General features: G+C 46.4%; 1 protein-coding gene across 1 annotated transcript in view; it reads right to left on the bottom strand.

The window, feature by feature from the left end:
* LOC132764852 (uncharacterized) overlaps positions 1 to 15312 on the bottom strand; it is a 73915-nt gene that overhangs the window by 14830 nt on the left and 43773 nt on the right. Inside the window, exons 14-19 of the mRNA XM_067472925.1 lie at positions 14669 to 14767; positions 12409 to 12569; positions 9955 to 10079; positions 7944 to 8096; positions 7733 to 7858; positions 6272 to 6459 (exon numbers count right to left, since the gene is read on the bottom strand). Of these exons, the coding sequence (XP_067329026.1) occupies positions 6272 to 6459; positions 7733 to 7858; positions 7944 to 8096; positions 9955 to 10079; positions 12409 to 12569; positions 14669 to 14767 (852 nt within the window). The remainder of the gene's footprint in view (positions 1 to 6271; positions 6460 to 7732; positions 7859 to 7943; positions 8097 to 9954; positions 10080 to 12408; positions 12570 to 14668; positions 14768 to 15312) is intronic.

The following is a 15312-nucleotide window of genomic DNA, read 5'->3' as shown; positions in this document are numbered from 1 at the left end:
TAATGTTTAGGTGGAACCTCTTTTCCTTAAGTTGGAATCTGTGATCTCCTCTTCTGAGGGAAGGAAAACCTCCAGAGAAGGAGATTCCACCCTACTCAGAGGCACGATATTCCACTGCTGAACAGCTCTTACCATCTGGAAGTTCTACCTAATGTTTAGGTGGAACCTCTTTTCCTTAAGTTGGAATCTGTGATCTCCTCTTCTGAGGGAAGGAAAACCTCCAGAGAAGGAGATTCCACCCTACTCAGAGGCACGATATTCCACTGCTGAACAGCTCTTACCATCTGGAAGTTCTACCTAATGTTTAGGTGGAACCTCTTTTCCTTAAGTTGGAATCTGTGATCTCCTCTTCTGAGGGAAGGAAAACCTCCAGAGAAGGAGATTCCACCCTACTCAGAGGCACGATATTCCACCGCTGAACAGCTCTTACCATCTGGAAGTTCTACCTAATGTTTAGGTGGAACCTCTCTTCCTTAAGTTGGAATCTGTTGCTCCATTGTGTGCTCAAGCCCGTCTATACTGACCATTTGGATATGGTTCAGCCCAGTGTTTCTCAACCCTGGGGTTGGAACCCCTGGGGGGGGGGGTCACAAGGGGGTTTCAGAGGGGTCACCAAAGGCCATCAATAAACATATATTTATGATGGTCTTAGGAACCCCTTTGGAAGAGAAGGCTGAAGATCTCTCCGCCTGTCCTTCTCGTCCTTTTTGGAAACAGATGTCGAATCCTCTCACCAAAAGCCCTTCTCCGCTGTGATTGGCTGGCCTCTCAACCAAGCGGAGGGCTGTTTCTGAGACTTCAAGCAGGCGTGCTTAGCGCATGTCAGCATGGGGCACATGTGCAGGCGAGGGAGAACATGCAAGGTTGAAGGGAAGCTCTTGCCAGCGATTTCCTTCAATGCATGGGGGTCCTGTGTGACAAGTTTGGCCAAATTCTATCATTGGTGGAGTTCAGAATTCTTTTTTATTGTAGGTGAACTATAAATCCCAGAAACTACAACTCTGTAAGTCAAGGTCTATTTCCCCCAAACTCCACCAGTGTTCACATTTGGCCATATTGAGTATCCGTGTCAAGTTTAGTCCAAGTTTATCATTGTTTGAGCCCACAGTGCCCTCAGGATGTCGGTGAACTACAACTCCAAAACTCAAAGTCAATGTCCACCAAACTCTGTTGTTTGTGGGAGTTCTGTGTACCAAATTTGGTTCAAATCCATTATTGGCAGAGTTCAGAATCCTCTTTGATTGTAGATGAACTATAAATCCCAGCAACTACAACTCCCAAATGACAACATCAATGCCCCAACCAATATTCAAATCTGGCCATATCGGGTATTTGTGCCAAATTTGGTCCAGTGAATAAAAATACATTCTGCATATCAGATATTTACATGATGATTCATAACAGAAACAAAATGACAGTTATGAAGAAGCAACAAAAATAATGTTATGGTTGTGGGTCACCACAACATGAGGAACTGTATTAAGGGGTGCCACATTAGGAAGGTTAAAAAAATAAACCTTGATATTTGGGAGTTGTGGATGCAGGGATTTATAGTACACTTACAAGCAAAGAGCCCCTTGAACCCCACCAACAATAGAATTGGACCAAACTTCCCACACAGAATCCCCAACCCTGAAGGGACTCGCTGGCACAATCCTCCCACCAAACTCTCATGCTCTCTCTTGTCCGCACACCATCTGCCCCACACACTCTCCCCCACCCGCAAAGAAACTTGAAGGGACTCCCTCCAGCCTCACACGCTCTCCCTTACCCACACAGAACTCCCAATGCCTTGAAGGGCCTCGCTCCAGCCTCATACGCTCTCCCTTACCCACACAGAACTCCCAATTCCTTGAAGGGACTCGCTCCAGCCTCATACGCTCTCCCTTACCCACACAGAACTCCCAATTCCTTGAAGGGACTCGCTCCAGCCTCATACGCTCTCCCTTACCCACACAGAACTCCCAATTCCTTGAAGGGACTCGCTCCAGCCTCATACGCTCTCCCTTACCCACACAGAACTCCCAATTCCTTGAAGGGACTCGCTCCAGCCTCACACGCTCTCCCTTACCCACACAGAACTCCCAGTGCCTTGAAGGGACTCCCTCCAGCCTTACACACTTTCCCTTACCCACACAGAACTCCCAATGACTTGAGGGGATTCCCTCCAGCCCCATACGCTCTCCCTTACCCACACAGAACTCCCAATGGCTTGAAGGGACTCCCTCCAGCCTCACACGCTCTCCATCATCCATACAGAACATCCAATGGCTTGAAGGGACTCCCTCCAGCCTCATACGCTCTCCCTTACCCTCATAGAACTCTCAATGGCTTGAAAGGACTCCATCCAGCCTCATACACTCTCCCTTACACACACAGAACTCCCAATGGCTTGAACGGACTACTCCAGCCTCACACGCTCTCCCTCACCCACACAGAAACCCCAGTGGCTTGAAGGGACCCCCTCCAGCCTCACGCACTCTCCATCATCCGTGCAGAACATCCAATGGCTTGAACGGACTCCCTCCAGCCTCACACGCTCCTCATCATCCATGCAGAACTTCCAATGGCTTGAAGGGACTCCCTCCAGCCTCACACTCTCTCCCTTAACCACACAGAACTCCCAATGGCTTGAAGGGACTCCCTCCAGCCTCACACGCTCTCCATCACCCACACAGAACTCCCAATGGATTGAAGGGACTCCCTCCAGCCTCACACGCTCTCCATCATCTATGCAGAACGTCCAATGGCTTGAATGGACTCCCTCCAGCCTCACACGCTCCTCATCATCCATGCAGAACTTCCAGTGGCTTGATGGGACTCCCTCCAGCCTCATACACTCTCCCTTACACACACAGAACTCCCAATGGCTTGAACGGACTACCTCCAGCCTCACACGCTCTCCCTCACCCACACAGAAATCCCAATGGCTTGAAGGGACTCCCTCCAGCCTCACGCACTCTCCATCATCCGTGCAGAACATCCAATGGCTTGAACGGACTCCCTCTAGCTTCACACGCTCCTCATCATCCATACAGGACTCCCAATGGCTTGAAGGGACTCCCTCCAGCCTCACACGCTCCTCATCATCCATGCAGAACTTCCAATGGCTTGAACGGACTCCCTCCAGCCTCACACGCTCCTCATCATCCCTGCAGAACTCCCAATGGCTTGAAGGACTCCCTCCAGCCTCACACGCTCTCCCTTACCCCACACAGAACTCTCAATGGCTTGAAGGGACTCCCTCCAGCCTCACACGTTCTCCATCACCCACACAGAACTCCCAATGCCTCGAAGGGACTCCCTCCAGCCTCACACGCTCCTCATCATCCATGCAGAACTTCCAATGGCTTGAAGGGACTCCCTCCAGCCTCACACTCTCTCCCTTAACCACACAGAACTCCCAATGGCTTGAAGGGACTCCCTCCAGCCTCACACGCTCTCCATCATCTATGCAGAACTTCCAATGGCTTGAATGGACTCCCTCCAGCCTCACACGCTCCTCATCATCCATGCAGAACTTCCAATGGCTTGATGGGACTCCCTCCAGCCTCATACACTCTTCCTTACACACACAGAACTCCCAATGGCTTGAACGGACTCCCTCCAGCCTCACACGCTCTCCAACATCCATGCAGAACTCCCAATGGCTTGAAGGGACTCCCTCCAGCCTCACACGCTCTCCCTTACCCACACAGAACTCTCAATGGCTTGAATGGACTCCCTCCAGCCTCACACTCTCTCCCTTACCCACACAGAACTCCCAATGGCTTGAACGGACTCCCTCCAGCCTCACACGCTCCTCATCATCCATGCAGAACTTCCAATGGCTTGAAGGGACTCCCTCCAGCCTCACACTCTCTCCCTTACCCAAACAGAACTCCCAATGCCTCGAAGGGACTCCCTTCAGCCTCACACGCTCTCCATCATCTATGCAGAACTTCCAGTGGCTTGAATGGACTCCCTCCAGCCTCACACGCTCCTCATCATCCATGCAGAACTTCCAATGGCTTGATGGGACTCCCTCCAGCCTCATACACTCTCCCTTACACACACAGAACTCCCAATGCCTTGAAGGCACACCCTGCAGCCTCACATGCTCTCCATCACCCACAAAGAACTCCCAATGCCTTGAAGGGACTCCCTCCAGCCTCACACGCTCTCCCTCACCCACCCAGAACTCCCAATGCCTTGAAGGGACTCCCTCCAGCCTCACATGCTCTCCCTCACCCACACAGAACTTCCAATGGCTTGAAGGGACTCCCTCCAGCCTCATACGCTCTCCCTTACCCCACACAGAACTCCCAATGGCTTGAAGGGACTCCCTCCAGCCTCATACGCTCTCCCTTACCCTCACTGAACTCTCAATGGCTTGAAGGGACTCCCTCCAGACTCACATGCTCTTGCTCAACCACACATGTGCACCACCCTGCCATGCGCTGAATACGCCTACTCTCCCCTCCCCACTTGGAGTCTCAGAAACAGTCCTCCCCTTGACTGAGAGGACTTTTGGTGGGAGGATTTGCAAAAAAGGAAAGAAATCTCCAGATTTCTCTGCCAAAAAAATTCCTAAGACCATCAAAAATATGTGTTTTCCGGTGGTCCTTGGTGGAATCAAGACAGTAAGCAATGAACACCACTCAGAAATAGGAGAGCTCCTGAAAACAAGCAAACAAGGGCCAGTTAACACCACCCAAACAGAGGATGCCTCCAGTTAACAAAGGTCAGGCTACCTCTAGGCAGATACACTCAGTGATTGACTTTGCAAACTTCATGACTATTCAAATGGTAATTCAAACTTGCTAATTTGAACATTCACATTTGTTTAAACAGAGAAGCATTCTTTCTCCCACCCTGGATATTCCACAGGTGTGTGTGTGTGTGTGTGTGTGTGTGTGTGTGTGTGTGTGTGTGACTGGGCCACGCATTGCTGTGGCCCAATCTGGTGGCCCTCCCAAGTTGTTTTCTAATATATGTAATTTCTTTCTGCTTGTGGGTAAACATCATTTCTTGCTGCTTCTTTGCCAGTGTTGATGTGGAGATTGTTTGGTTTGCCTACTCTGCAACATGCAACATATCATTGTCTTTCTTTAGGGGTCCCTTTCAAATCTATGATACTATGTGTGTGTGAATCATATATACCTATTTCGATGACTGGATGGCTTTGTCAGGAGGGCTTTGATTACGTTTTCTTGCCCTGGTGAAGGGAGCTGGACTGGATGGCCTTAAGTATTTTCTCTTGGTCATGGGGGTTCTGTGTGAGAAGTTTGCCCCAATTCTGTCATTGGGGTTCAGAACACTCTTTGATTGTAGGTGAACTATGAATCCCAGTGACTACAACTTCCAAATGTCTAGGTCTATTTCCCCCAAACTCCATCTGTGTTCATATTTGGGCATATGGAATATTCATGCCAAGTTTGGTCCAGATCCATCATTGTTTGAGTCCACAGTGCCCTCTAGGTGAAGGTGAACTATAACTCCCAAACTCAAGGTCAATGCCCACCAAACCCTTCTGGTATTTTCTATTGGTCATGGGAGACCTGTGTGCCACATTTAGTTCAAGCCCATCATTGGTGGAGTTCAGAGTGCTCTTTGATTGTAGGTGAACTATGAATCCCAGTAACTACAACTTCCAAATGTCTAGGTCTATTTTCCCCAAACTCCATCTGTGTTCAGATTTGGGCATATGGAATATTCATGCCAAGTTTGGTCCAGATCCATCATTGTTTGAGTCCACAGTGCTCTCTAGATGAAGTTGAACTATAACTCCCAAACTCAAGGTCAATGCCCACCAAACCCTCGTGGTATTTTCTATTGGTCATGGGAGACCTGTGTGCCACATTTAGTTCAAGCCCATCATTGGTGGAGTTCAGAGTGCTCTTTGATTGTAGGTGAACTGTAAAATCCCAGCAACTACAACTCTCCAATGACAAAATCAATTTTTTGAGTGATGGTCACTCCTTGGGTTAGTAGGTGTCTTGTGGCCAAATTTGGAGGCAATTTGTCCAGTGGTTTTTGAGTTATGTTAATCCACAAATGAACATGACATTTGTATTTATATAGATACCCACACACACACACTTCACATGTTTCACTGCCAACAGAACCTCTGAAGATCCAGGCAAAATGTTAGGAGATAATGCTGCTGGAACTTGGCCATATAGTCCGAAAAACTCACAGCAACCCATTTATCAATATCCTTCTTGAATTGTGGTGACCAGAACTGGACACGGTCATCTAGGTGAGGATGAACGAAAGCGATGGTCCTTACCGCAGTGTAACCGGAGAATTGTTGTCCACTCATCAAGATGACGACGGAGATGACTTGCCACCGAAGGCCCCGAGAGCAGATGATCTTCATCCCGCTCATGAGCTTCTCTGGTTTCTCAGCTTGGTCCTCCTGGTAAAGTTCTTCAACTTCTTGGTCTACATTGCTATGGCACCTCAGCATCTGCAAGGCTGGATGAGAGACACGGCAGAGATGGGTTCATGTTTGGGGTGGGAGATGATCCAACCCCGATCCTGTAGGTATATCTGCTCAAGCGTTTTTGGGAAGTTGCTGGCACAACCTCCCAGGTGTCATTGGATTGCAACTCTAGTCTTCCAGCATGACTCTGTGGTCAACTTCTGGTTGATGCTGATCATAGAATCACACTGTATGACCTAGAACGGTGGTTCTCAACCTGTAGGTCCCAAGATGTTTTGGCCTTCAACTCCCAGGAATCCTAACAGCTGGTAAACTGGATGGGATTTCTGGGAGCTGTAGGCAAAACACCTTGGAGACCCACAGGTTGAGAACCACTGACTTAGGGATTCCCAGAGAGAACCTCAAATCCATAAAATCCAGAAAAAGTCAACCCTGCCAATGTAGACATCCAACGGTATTGAAAGATGATAGGAGTCTAGGATACATAAAAGGTAAAGGCTTTGGCCAGTAAACTGAGCTACTGTTTTTACTCAGATCTAAATCACCTGGTCAAAGTTCGAGTGCGCATCAGAATCACGTAATACTGACTTTAAACACCACACAGCTGAGTAAAAATGCAAGTAGTCTACTGAAGATATTTTTAAAACAGTAGCAATAAAAAAGCAATCCACAAAAAAATAGGTAAATCCAATTAGGTAGAAAGTTAGATAGATAGAAACAAATAGTCCGGGAAAATTACTGGAACTTCCAAGGTAAAACCCCAAAACCTGAATCAAACAAGGCACTTAGCACAGGAATCTATCTAAGGCAAGGCTTCCAGGGACCTGGGACAACGTCTTGACTCAATTCCAACGTTGCTTCGTCTGGCTACGGATTCTGTACTTAGCACTTTTATCCCCTAATCTACTCTATATCCCAAGCGGCCAGGAATAGATTTCTTTTCAGCCTTGACTCTGTTATCAGTCTCTCGCAAACCTCACTCCACTTCCGCACCTGTAAAATCAAGACCGTTCTCAGTTCTGGGTTGTAAATTGGCATGTCACCTATAGAGACTTATATCATTACACATGGGCAGTTTCAGTTTACTGTGATAAACAGAAGTGGGGCAGGGGAACTCTTTAGTGAACGCTCCTCGTACATTCAATGGTGCCGTAGACGTGAGTAAATACGGGCATTTCTCAGCCAATCTCATTGCCTTCCATGCATCCTCAGCACCTTCCCGATGTGTCGAACTACCATTCTCATCACTCCCCAAGGCAGCCCAGTAAACATCTTGGCCCATTTCCAGGTCGGGGCCCTTTGTACCTTGCCTCGCACTCTCTTCCTTCCTCTTCTGAATCAGTAAATACCTCGGGCTTTCTGGGAAGAAGGGTAAGATGAGGACTTGAAACAGAGCCAGGCCTCCTGGGATGCTTAGCAAGATGGGCCAGTCTGTGCAAACAGGAGACAAGTGTGTGAATGGAGAGGACGCCTCTAACCTGCCCCAAGCCAAAGGCTCGCCCCGCCATGGGTTTACCATTCATGTTCCCCAGGAGTTCGGGTTGGCTAAGGATCTGACAAATCAAGATTCCAGTGAGAAAAAAGACCTTGGAGACTGTCATGATTCCTGCCCTCAGGTTTTTGGGGGCCAATTCTGCCAGGTATAGTGGCACAGCAAGGGCGAATATACCTGGTTAGAGAGACAGGAAGGAAGGAAAAGGTTAAGAACAATCAGGAATACAGTTGGTAAAATAATAATTATTATTATTAATAATAATTTATTATTAATAATAATGAAAGTTAAATAATTTATTATTTATTATATGCCATGGCAACCATAGGGCTGTCCCAACAAGTATCTGGCCCCACCCACAGTGCGGGACACACATTGGACTTGGTTTTCTGCCAGGGATGGGAGGAAGGTGGCGGTGTTGAGGAGCTAACCATCTCTCCGTTGCCATGGACCGACCACTTCCTGGTCAGATTTAGGCTCACTGCACCCCCTAACCTCTGCAGAGGTGGAGGACCCATTAAGCTGGTCCGCCCCAGGAGGCTTATGGATCCGGATGGATTCCTGACGGCTCTTGGGGAGTTTCCTGCCGCCTTGGTAGGTGATCCTGTTGATGCTCTGGTCACTCTCTGGAATGGGGAGATGACTAGGGCAATTGACACGATCGCTCCGGAACGTCCCCTCTCGAGTAGCCAAGCTAAACCAGCTCCTTGGTTCACCGAGGAACTGGCAGCGATGAAGCGAAGGAAGAGGGAACTAGAGAGCGTGTGGCGTTCGAATCCGAACGAGCCAAATCGAACACGGTTTGTGTCCTTTTTAAGGGCATATGCCACGGCAATAAAGGCCGCGAAGAAAGCTTTCTTCGTTGCCACTATTGCGTCTGCAAAGAACCGTCTGGCTGAGTTGTTCCGAATTGTCAGAGGCCTTTTAAATCCCACCACTCAAGGTGGGAACCCTGACAATTCGGCCTCTCGCTGTGAAGTTTTTGCTCAGTTCTTTGCAGACAAAGTCGCTTTGATCCGCTCTGGTCTGGACACCACGTTAAAAGCAGTCTCTGAGGATGTAACATGAGCACCTGCTTGTCCTATTTTGATGGATTCTTTTCAATTGGTGAAAGCCGAGGATGTGGACAAGATACTTGGAGGAATGAGGCCTACCACGTCCATCCTAGACCCCTGCCCATCCTGGCTTCTAAAGGAGGCCAGAGGGGGATTGGCCGAGTGAGTGGAGGTGGTGGTTAATGCCTCCCTCCGGGAAGGCAAGATTCCAGCGAGCTTAAAACAAGCTATAATAAAACCACTGTTGAAAAAACCTTCACTGGACCCCACTAAATTTGACAACTTTCGGCCAGTGTCCAAGCCAGCAGAGGGAGCTGGAAACCTTGTATTGGAACTTGTGAAGCAACAAACTCTAATAAGGAAACTGAGAAGAGGGAGAGATGGGCAGGAAAGGTGTATAAAAGGAAGTGGTGGAGGGAAAAAGTCAGTAGTGTCTTTCTTTGCTGCAGAGAAACAAGCAATATATTCATTTCCAAGCAAAACCAGCTTGTGAGTAATCATTTAATATTGCTACATAAAACCTACAGTCTTACACTTGTTGGCCTGAGCAGTGTATTGTGGCCAAATTTGGTGTCAATTCGTCCAAAATCAATACCCCTTAACCCCAGCAGTATTCAAATTGAGGTGTATTTGTGCCAAATTTGGTCCAGTGAATGAAAATACATCCTACATATCAGATATTTACATTGCGATTCGTAACAGGAGCAAAATTACAGTTTTGAAGTAGCAACAAAAATAATGTTATGGTTGGGCGGTCACCACAACATGAGGAACTGTATTAAGGGGCCATGGCATTAGGAAGGTTGAGAAACCCCGATGTAGCGGTTCTCCACTTTTCTATCTCATTATTTTGATGGATGTATCATTTGTTGATGTTTGTTTGACATATATTATTGCTAGGGACTTGTTTGGCTCTCGCGTAATATGTTCATATTGAAAACTCCCAATACCAAACCACAAAATTAAGGAGTGTTTCTCACCTGAGCATATGCCATTGACCATGCGGGAAAAGAGAGTATATTCATAGGCACGTATTGTCGCGGAGAGGCCCATGAGGACGGACGAGCCCATGGAGAGAATGTTATTTAGCATCAGGGCACCTTTTCTGGAAAAGGAATCACAATGGGATTGGTTGGGAAAAACAATATCGTAAGCCATGAACAGATCTGTGGTGAAGTGTGAATTTTAATCTACAGTCATGTATAATTATAGGTAGGTGTTTAAAGGGGTAAGTATTTAAAATACCATAACTAGGGGGATGGTAGCCGGCATTGGGGAAAGGGAGCTAGAGACACATTCGGCATTGGGGAAAGGGGGATAGAGACACATCTGGCATTGGGGAAAGGGAGCTAGAGACACATCCGGCATTGGAGAAAGGGGGATAGAGACACATCCGGCATTGGGGAAAGGGGGCTAGAGATAAATTCGGCATTGGGGAAAGGGGTCTAGAGACACATCCGGCATTGGGGAAAGGGGTCTAGAGACACATCCGACATTGGGGAAAGGGAGCTAGAGACACATCTGGCATTGGAGAAAGGGGGCTAGAGACAAATCTGGCATTGGAGAAAGGGGGATAGAGAGACATCTGGCATTGGGGAAAGGGGGTTAGAGACAAATCCAGCATTGGAGAAAGGGGGATAGAGAGACATCTGGCATTGGGGAAAGAGGGCTAGAGACACATCCGGCATTGGGGAAAGGGAGCTAGAGACACATTCGGCATTGGGGAAAGGGGGATAGAGACACATCTGGCATTGGGGAAAGGGAGCTAGAGACACATCCAGCATTGGGGAAAGGGGGCTAGAGACACATCCGGCATTGGAGAAAGGGGGATAGAGACACATCTGGCATTGGGGAAAGGGGGCTAGAGATAAATTCGGCATTGGGGAAAGGGGTCTAGAGACACATCCGGCATTGGGGAAAGGGGTCTAGAGACACATCCGACATTGGGGAAAGGGAGCTAGAGAAAGGGGGATAGAGACACATCTGGCATTGGGGAAAGGGAGCTAGAGACACATCCAGCATTGGGGAAAGGGGGCTAGAGACACATCCGGCATTGGAGAAAGGGGGATAGAGACACATCTGGCATTGGGGAAAGGGGGCTAGAGATAAATTCGGCATTGGGGAAAGGGGTCTAGAGACACATCCGGCATTGGGGAAAGGGGTCTAGAGACACATCCGACATTGGGGAAAGGGAGCTAGAGAAAGGGGGATAGAGACACATCTGGCATTGGGGAAAGGGAGCTAGAGACACATTCGGCATTGGGGAAAGGGGTCTAGAGACACATCCGGTATTGGAGAAAGGGGGCTAGAGACACATCTGGCATTGGAGAAAGGGGGATAGAGAGACATCTGGCATTGAGGAAAGGGGGCTAGAGACACATCTGGCATTGGAGAAAGGGGGCTAGAGACAAATCCAGCATTGGAGAAAGGGGGATAGAGAGACATCTGGCATTGAGGAAAGGGAGCTAGAGACACATCCGGCATTGGAGAAAGGGGGATAGAGAGATATCTGGCATTGGGGAAAGGGGGCTAGAGACACATCTGGCATTGGAGAAAGGGGGATAGAGAGATATCTGGCATTGGGGAAAGGGGGCTAGAGACACATCTGGCATTGGAGAAAGGGGGCTAGAGACAAATCCAGCATTGGAGAAAGGGGGATAGAGAGACATCTGGCATTGAGGAAAGGGAGCTAGAGACACATCCGGCATTGGAGAAAGGGGGATAGAGACAAATCCAGCATTGGGGAAAGGGGGCTAGAGATAAATTCGGCATTGGGGAAAGGGGTCTAGAGACACATCCGGCATTGGGGAAAGGGGGTTAGAGACACATCCGACATTGGGGAAAGGGGGTTAGAGACAAATCCAGCATTGGAGAAAGGGGGATTGAGAGACATCTGGCATTGGGGAAAGAGGGCTAGAGACACATCCGGCATTGGGGAAAGGGGGCTCAAGACACATCTGGCATTGGGTAAAGGGGGCTAGAGACACATCCGGCATTGGGGAAAGGGGGCTCGAGACACATCCGACATTGGGGAAAGGGGGCTAGAGACACATCCGGCATTGGAGAAAGGAGGATAGAGACACATCCGGCATTGGGGAAAGGGGGCTAGAGACACATCCGGCATTGGAGAAAGGAGGATAGAGACACATCCGACATTGGGGAAAGGGAGCTAGAGACACATCTGGCATTGGAGAAAGGGGGATAGAGACACATCCGGTATTGGGGAAAGGGGGCTAGAGACACATCCAACAATGGGGAAAGGGGGCTAGAGACACAGCAGGAGTTTTTCTCACACATTACACCTAATAACAACATAACATTGAACATATATAATTGGAAAAAATGTTTGACCACTATGGATCACAAAAGGCCGGTGCTTTATTCTTCCCCCCGACTCCAGATTCCCACCAGATTCCACCATGTCATCTGCGTACCTGCCAAACTTGTCCACTATGGGGCTAAATATAAGGGATCCAATAATACCTCCAATGGCAAAGATGGAAAGGGTTAAAGTGTATAAGATGGAGAGAAATGTTTTGTCTATGCCGACATTATTCTTGATATGGTAAGTGCTGTTGTAAAAGTCTTCAATGAGCTGTTGGGAAATAAATGGATAAATAAATGAATAAATACTTTATTTATATTCCACCCTATAATAACAACAAAAACAACAAAAACTTTATATTTATGTTTATTGATTTACTACATTTATATACTTTATTTATATTCTACCCTATAATTACAATAATAACAACAAAAACAACATCAACAATAACTTTATATTTATATTTATTGATTTACTACATTTATATACTTTATTTATATTCTACCCTATAATTACAATAATAACAACAACAACAACAACAACAAATAACTTCATTTTTGTATTTATTTATTGAATACTAGGCCTGGGTAACAACGCAAAAATTTGTTTCTAAAATCGATTTGTATTTGGGGGGGTTTTTTGTTTCGATATTTAAAATAATTACAAAATTTTCCTTTTAAAAAGTTCGATATTTACGAAATTTCGTAAATGGTAAAAAATTAACGAATCGATTCGTAATTTTCGAAATTTACGAAATTTCGTAAAATTATTAACGAATCGATTATCATTAACGAATCGATTTGTAATTTTACGAAATTTTCCTTTAAAATTTTGGAATTATTAAAAAAAACGAAACGCAAGGGCCCCCTAAAAACAAAACGAGTTTAGAACCAAATTTTTCTGTGGTTACCCAAGCCTACTTTATAGGCCAAAGCTAGTCCTTTGAATGGTCCCCAGTAGCAAACTGGCAGCCGGTGGAGCTAGTGTAACATGGGAGTCGTATGCTCCCAGTATGCCGCCCTAGGGCTGGGTAACAACGGAAAAAAATGTTTCTAAACTCGTTTCGTTTTTAGGGGGTCCATTGCGTTTTGTTTTTTAAAAGAATTCCGAATTTTTCTTTAAAAAAATTCGTTATTTACGAAATTTCGTAAATTTCGAATTGATTCGTTAATGGTGGACGCGATAGTGCAATATGCTAAAAAACCCTCCAAATGGGACAGGGGGAACTTCTGAAGCTTCCCTCTCCCTCTGTTGTTGACTGTTGGTGTGATAATTTATTTATTTATCACTGATAAAACAAACAACAACTATAAAACTTGCACCAGACATACGGAAATAATAACGAAACGATTTCGAAACGATTTCGAAATGATTTCGAAACAATTACGAAACAATTACGAAATAAATTGAAAAATTCGTTCCGATTTTTAGTTGCTCCTGCATGGCTCAATATTGGATCGTAAGCTAATTTAAATACGAATCAATAACGAATTAAGAAATTAAAGAATGAAACCGCCCAGCCCTATGCCGCCCCAGTTATTAGCCTGGCTGCCTCTCGTTGGACTATTTGAAGCTTCCAAGCAGTCTTTAAAGGCAATCCAGCGTAGAGCGCATTGCAGTTGTCTAGCCTGGATGCAACGAGAGTGTGGACCAGTGCCTGGCTCTCCTCTTCTTCCTCCTCTTCCTCTTCTTCCTCTTCTTCCTCATCCCTACATCGCGGATTTTTACTTATTGCGGAGGTTCCTGGAACAGAACCCCCACGATAATGAGGGAACACTGTATATGCGATTTTCAATCAGATACTATTATATACTGATATTTTATATGGCAGTATAGAAGGTGTTTAAATTGAGGCTGTCGTCCTTTGGCTATATCATGAGAAGACACGGCTCATGATGCTTGGTAAAGTGAAAGGCTGTTTGAAAAGTGGAGGAATGCATCACGGATGGATAGTCATTCAAGGAAACCGTAACTGAATGCTTGGAGGCCTCTCATTCATGGGTTCACCATAAGTCATAGTTGACTTGATAGCAGTTAACAACATCCTAACCCTGAACCCCACTTTTCTTCCTGGATTGTACCCCCGCGATAAGTGAAAAATCGTGATCTGGTGATGAGGAAGTGGAGGAAGAAGAGGAAGAGGAGGAGAGCCAGGCACTGGTCCACACTCTTGTTACATCCAGGATAGACTACTGCAATGCGCTCTACGTGGGGTTGCCTTTGAAGACTGCTCAGAAGCTTCAAATAGTTATGACTTCCTTCTTGCAAAGGAGGCAATGAGAGTGTGGAGGAACTATGGGATCTGAAGTCCAAACAAGTAACTCTTATGGTTTTCAAAGAGCTCAGATAAAGCTGAAGAACAATCTTACCCTTGATGGATTGGAGATAACCCAGAGGTTATAGCCCTGCTGGACAGATGATCCAAAGGATGTAATCACTGTAATCATAAGAAGAGGCTTCGTCAGCTCCTATTGAGAGGAAAAGGAGACAATAACTTTTTAGTTAATGACTGAAAGGATTTAACATCCAGAAAATCCTGGATAGAATCTGCCTCTGTTGATTTTAGGAATTGGAATGTCTTTTTTCCTTTTGTTTAGTGTGTTAAGGCCATTGACATTAACTGAGAATATTTTTGGCTTTTTTGTCAGGAAAGTTGAGATTAATCACCTGTTCTTATCTCAGTCTTTTCATCTTGCAAAGCACAAACACCAGACTCTTGTGGGAATGAGAGACGGGGCCTTTTCTGTGGTGGCCCCCCGGCTATGGAACTGTCTCCCGATTGAGATCAGATCTGCCCCCTCCCTCCTGACTTTCAGGAAGCTAGTGAAATTCTGGCTATGGAACGAAGCATTCCCAGAATGATGGCGGAGAATGACAATTGACTAACATCGATCACATATGCGGACTGAGTTGGACATGATTTTATCTTGACGAACTGGCTTTTATGTATTTTAGTCTATATGTATTTTTATTTATTGTTGATGTACGATGTTTTAGATTGTATTGTTAGCAT

Source organism: Anolis sagrei, chromosome 13 (genome assembly GCF_037176765.1).
Source record: "Anolis sagrei isolate rAnoSag1 chromosome 13, rAnoSag1.mat, whole genome shotgun sequence".
NCBI classification, from domain to species: domain Eukaryota; kingdom Metazoa; phylum Chordata; class Lepidosauria; order Squamata; family Dactyloidae; genus Anolis; species Anolis sagrei.
This window is presented reverse-complemented; position numbering and strand designations above follow the sequence as displayed.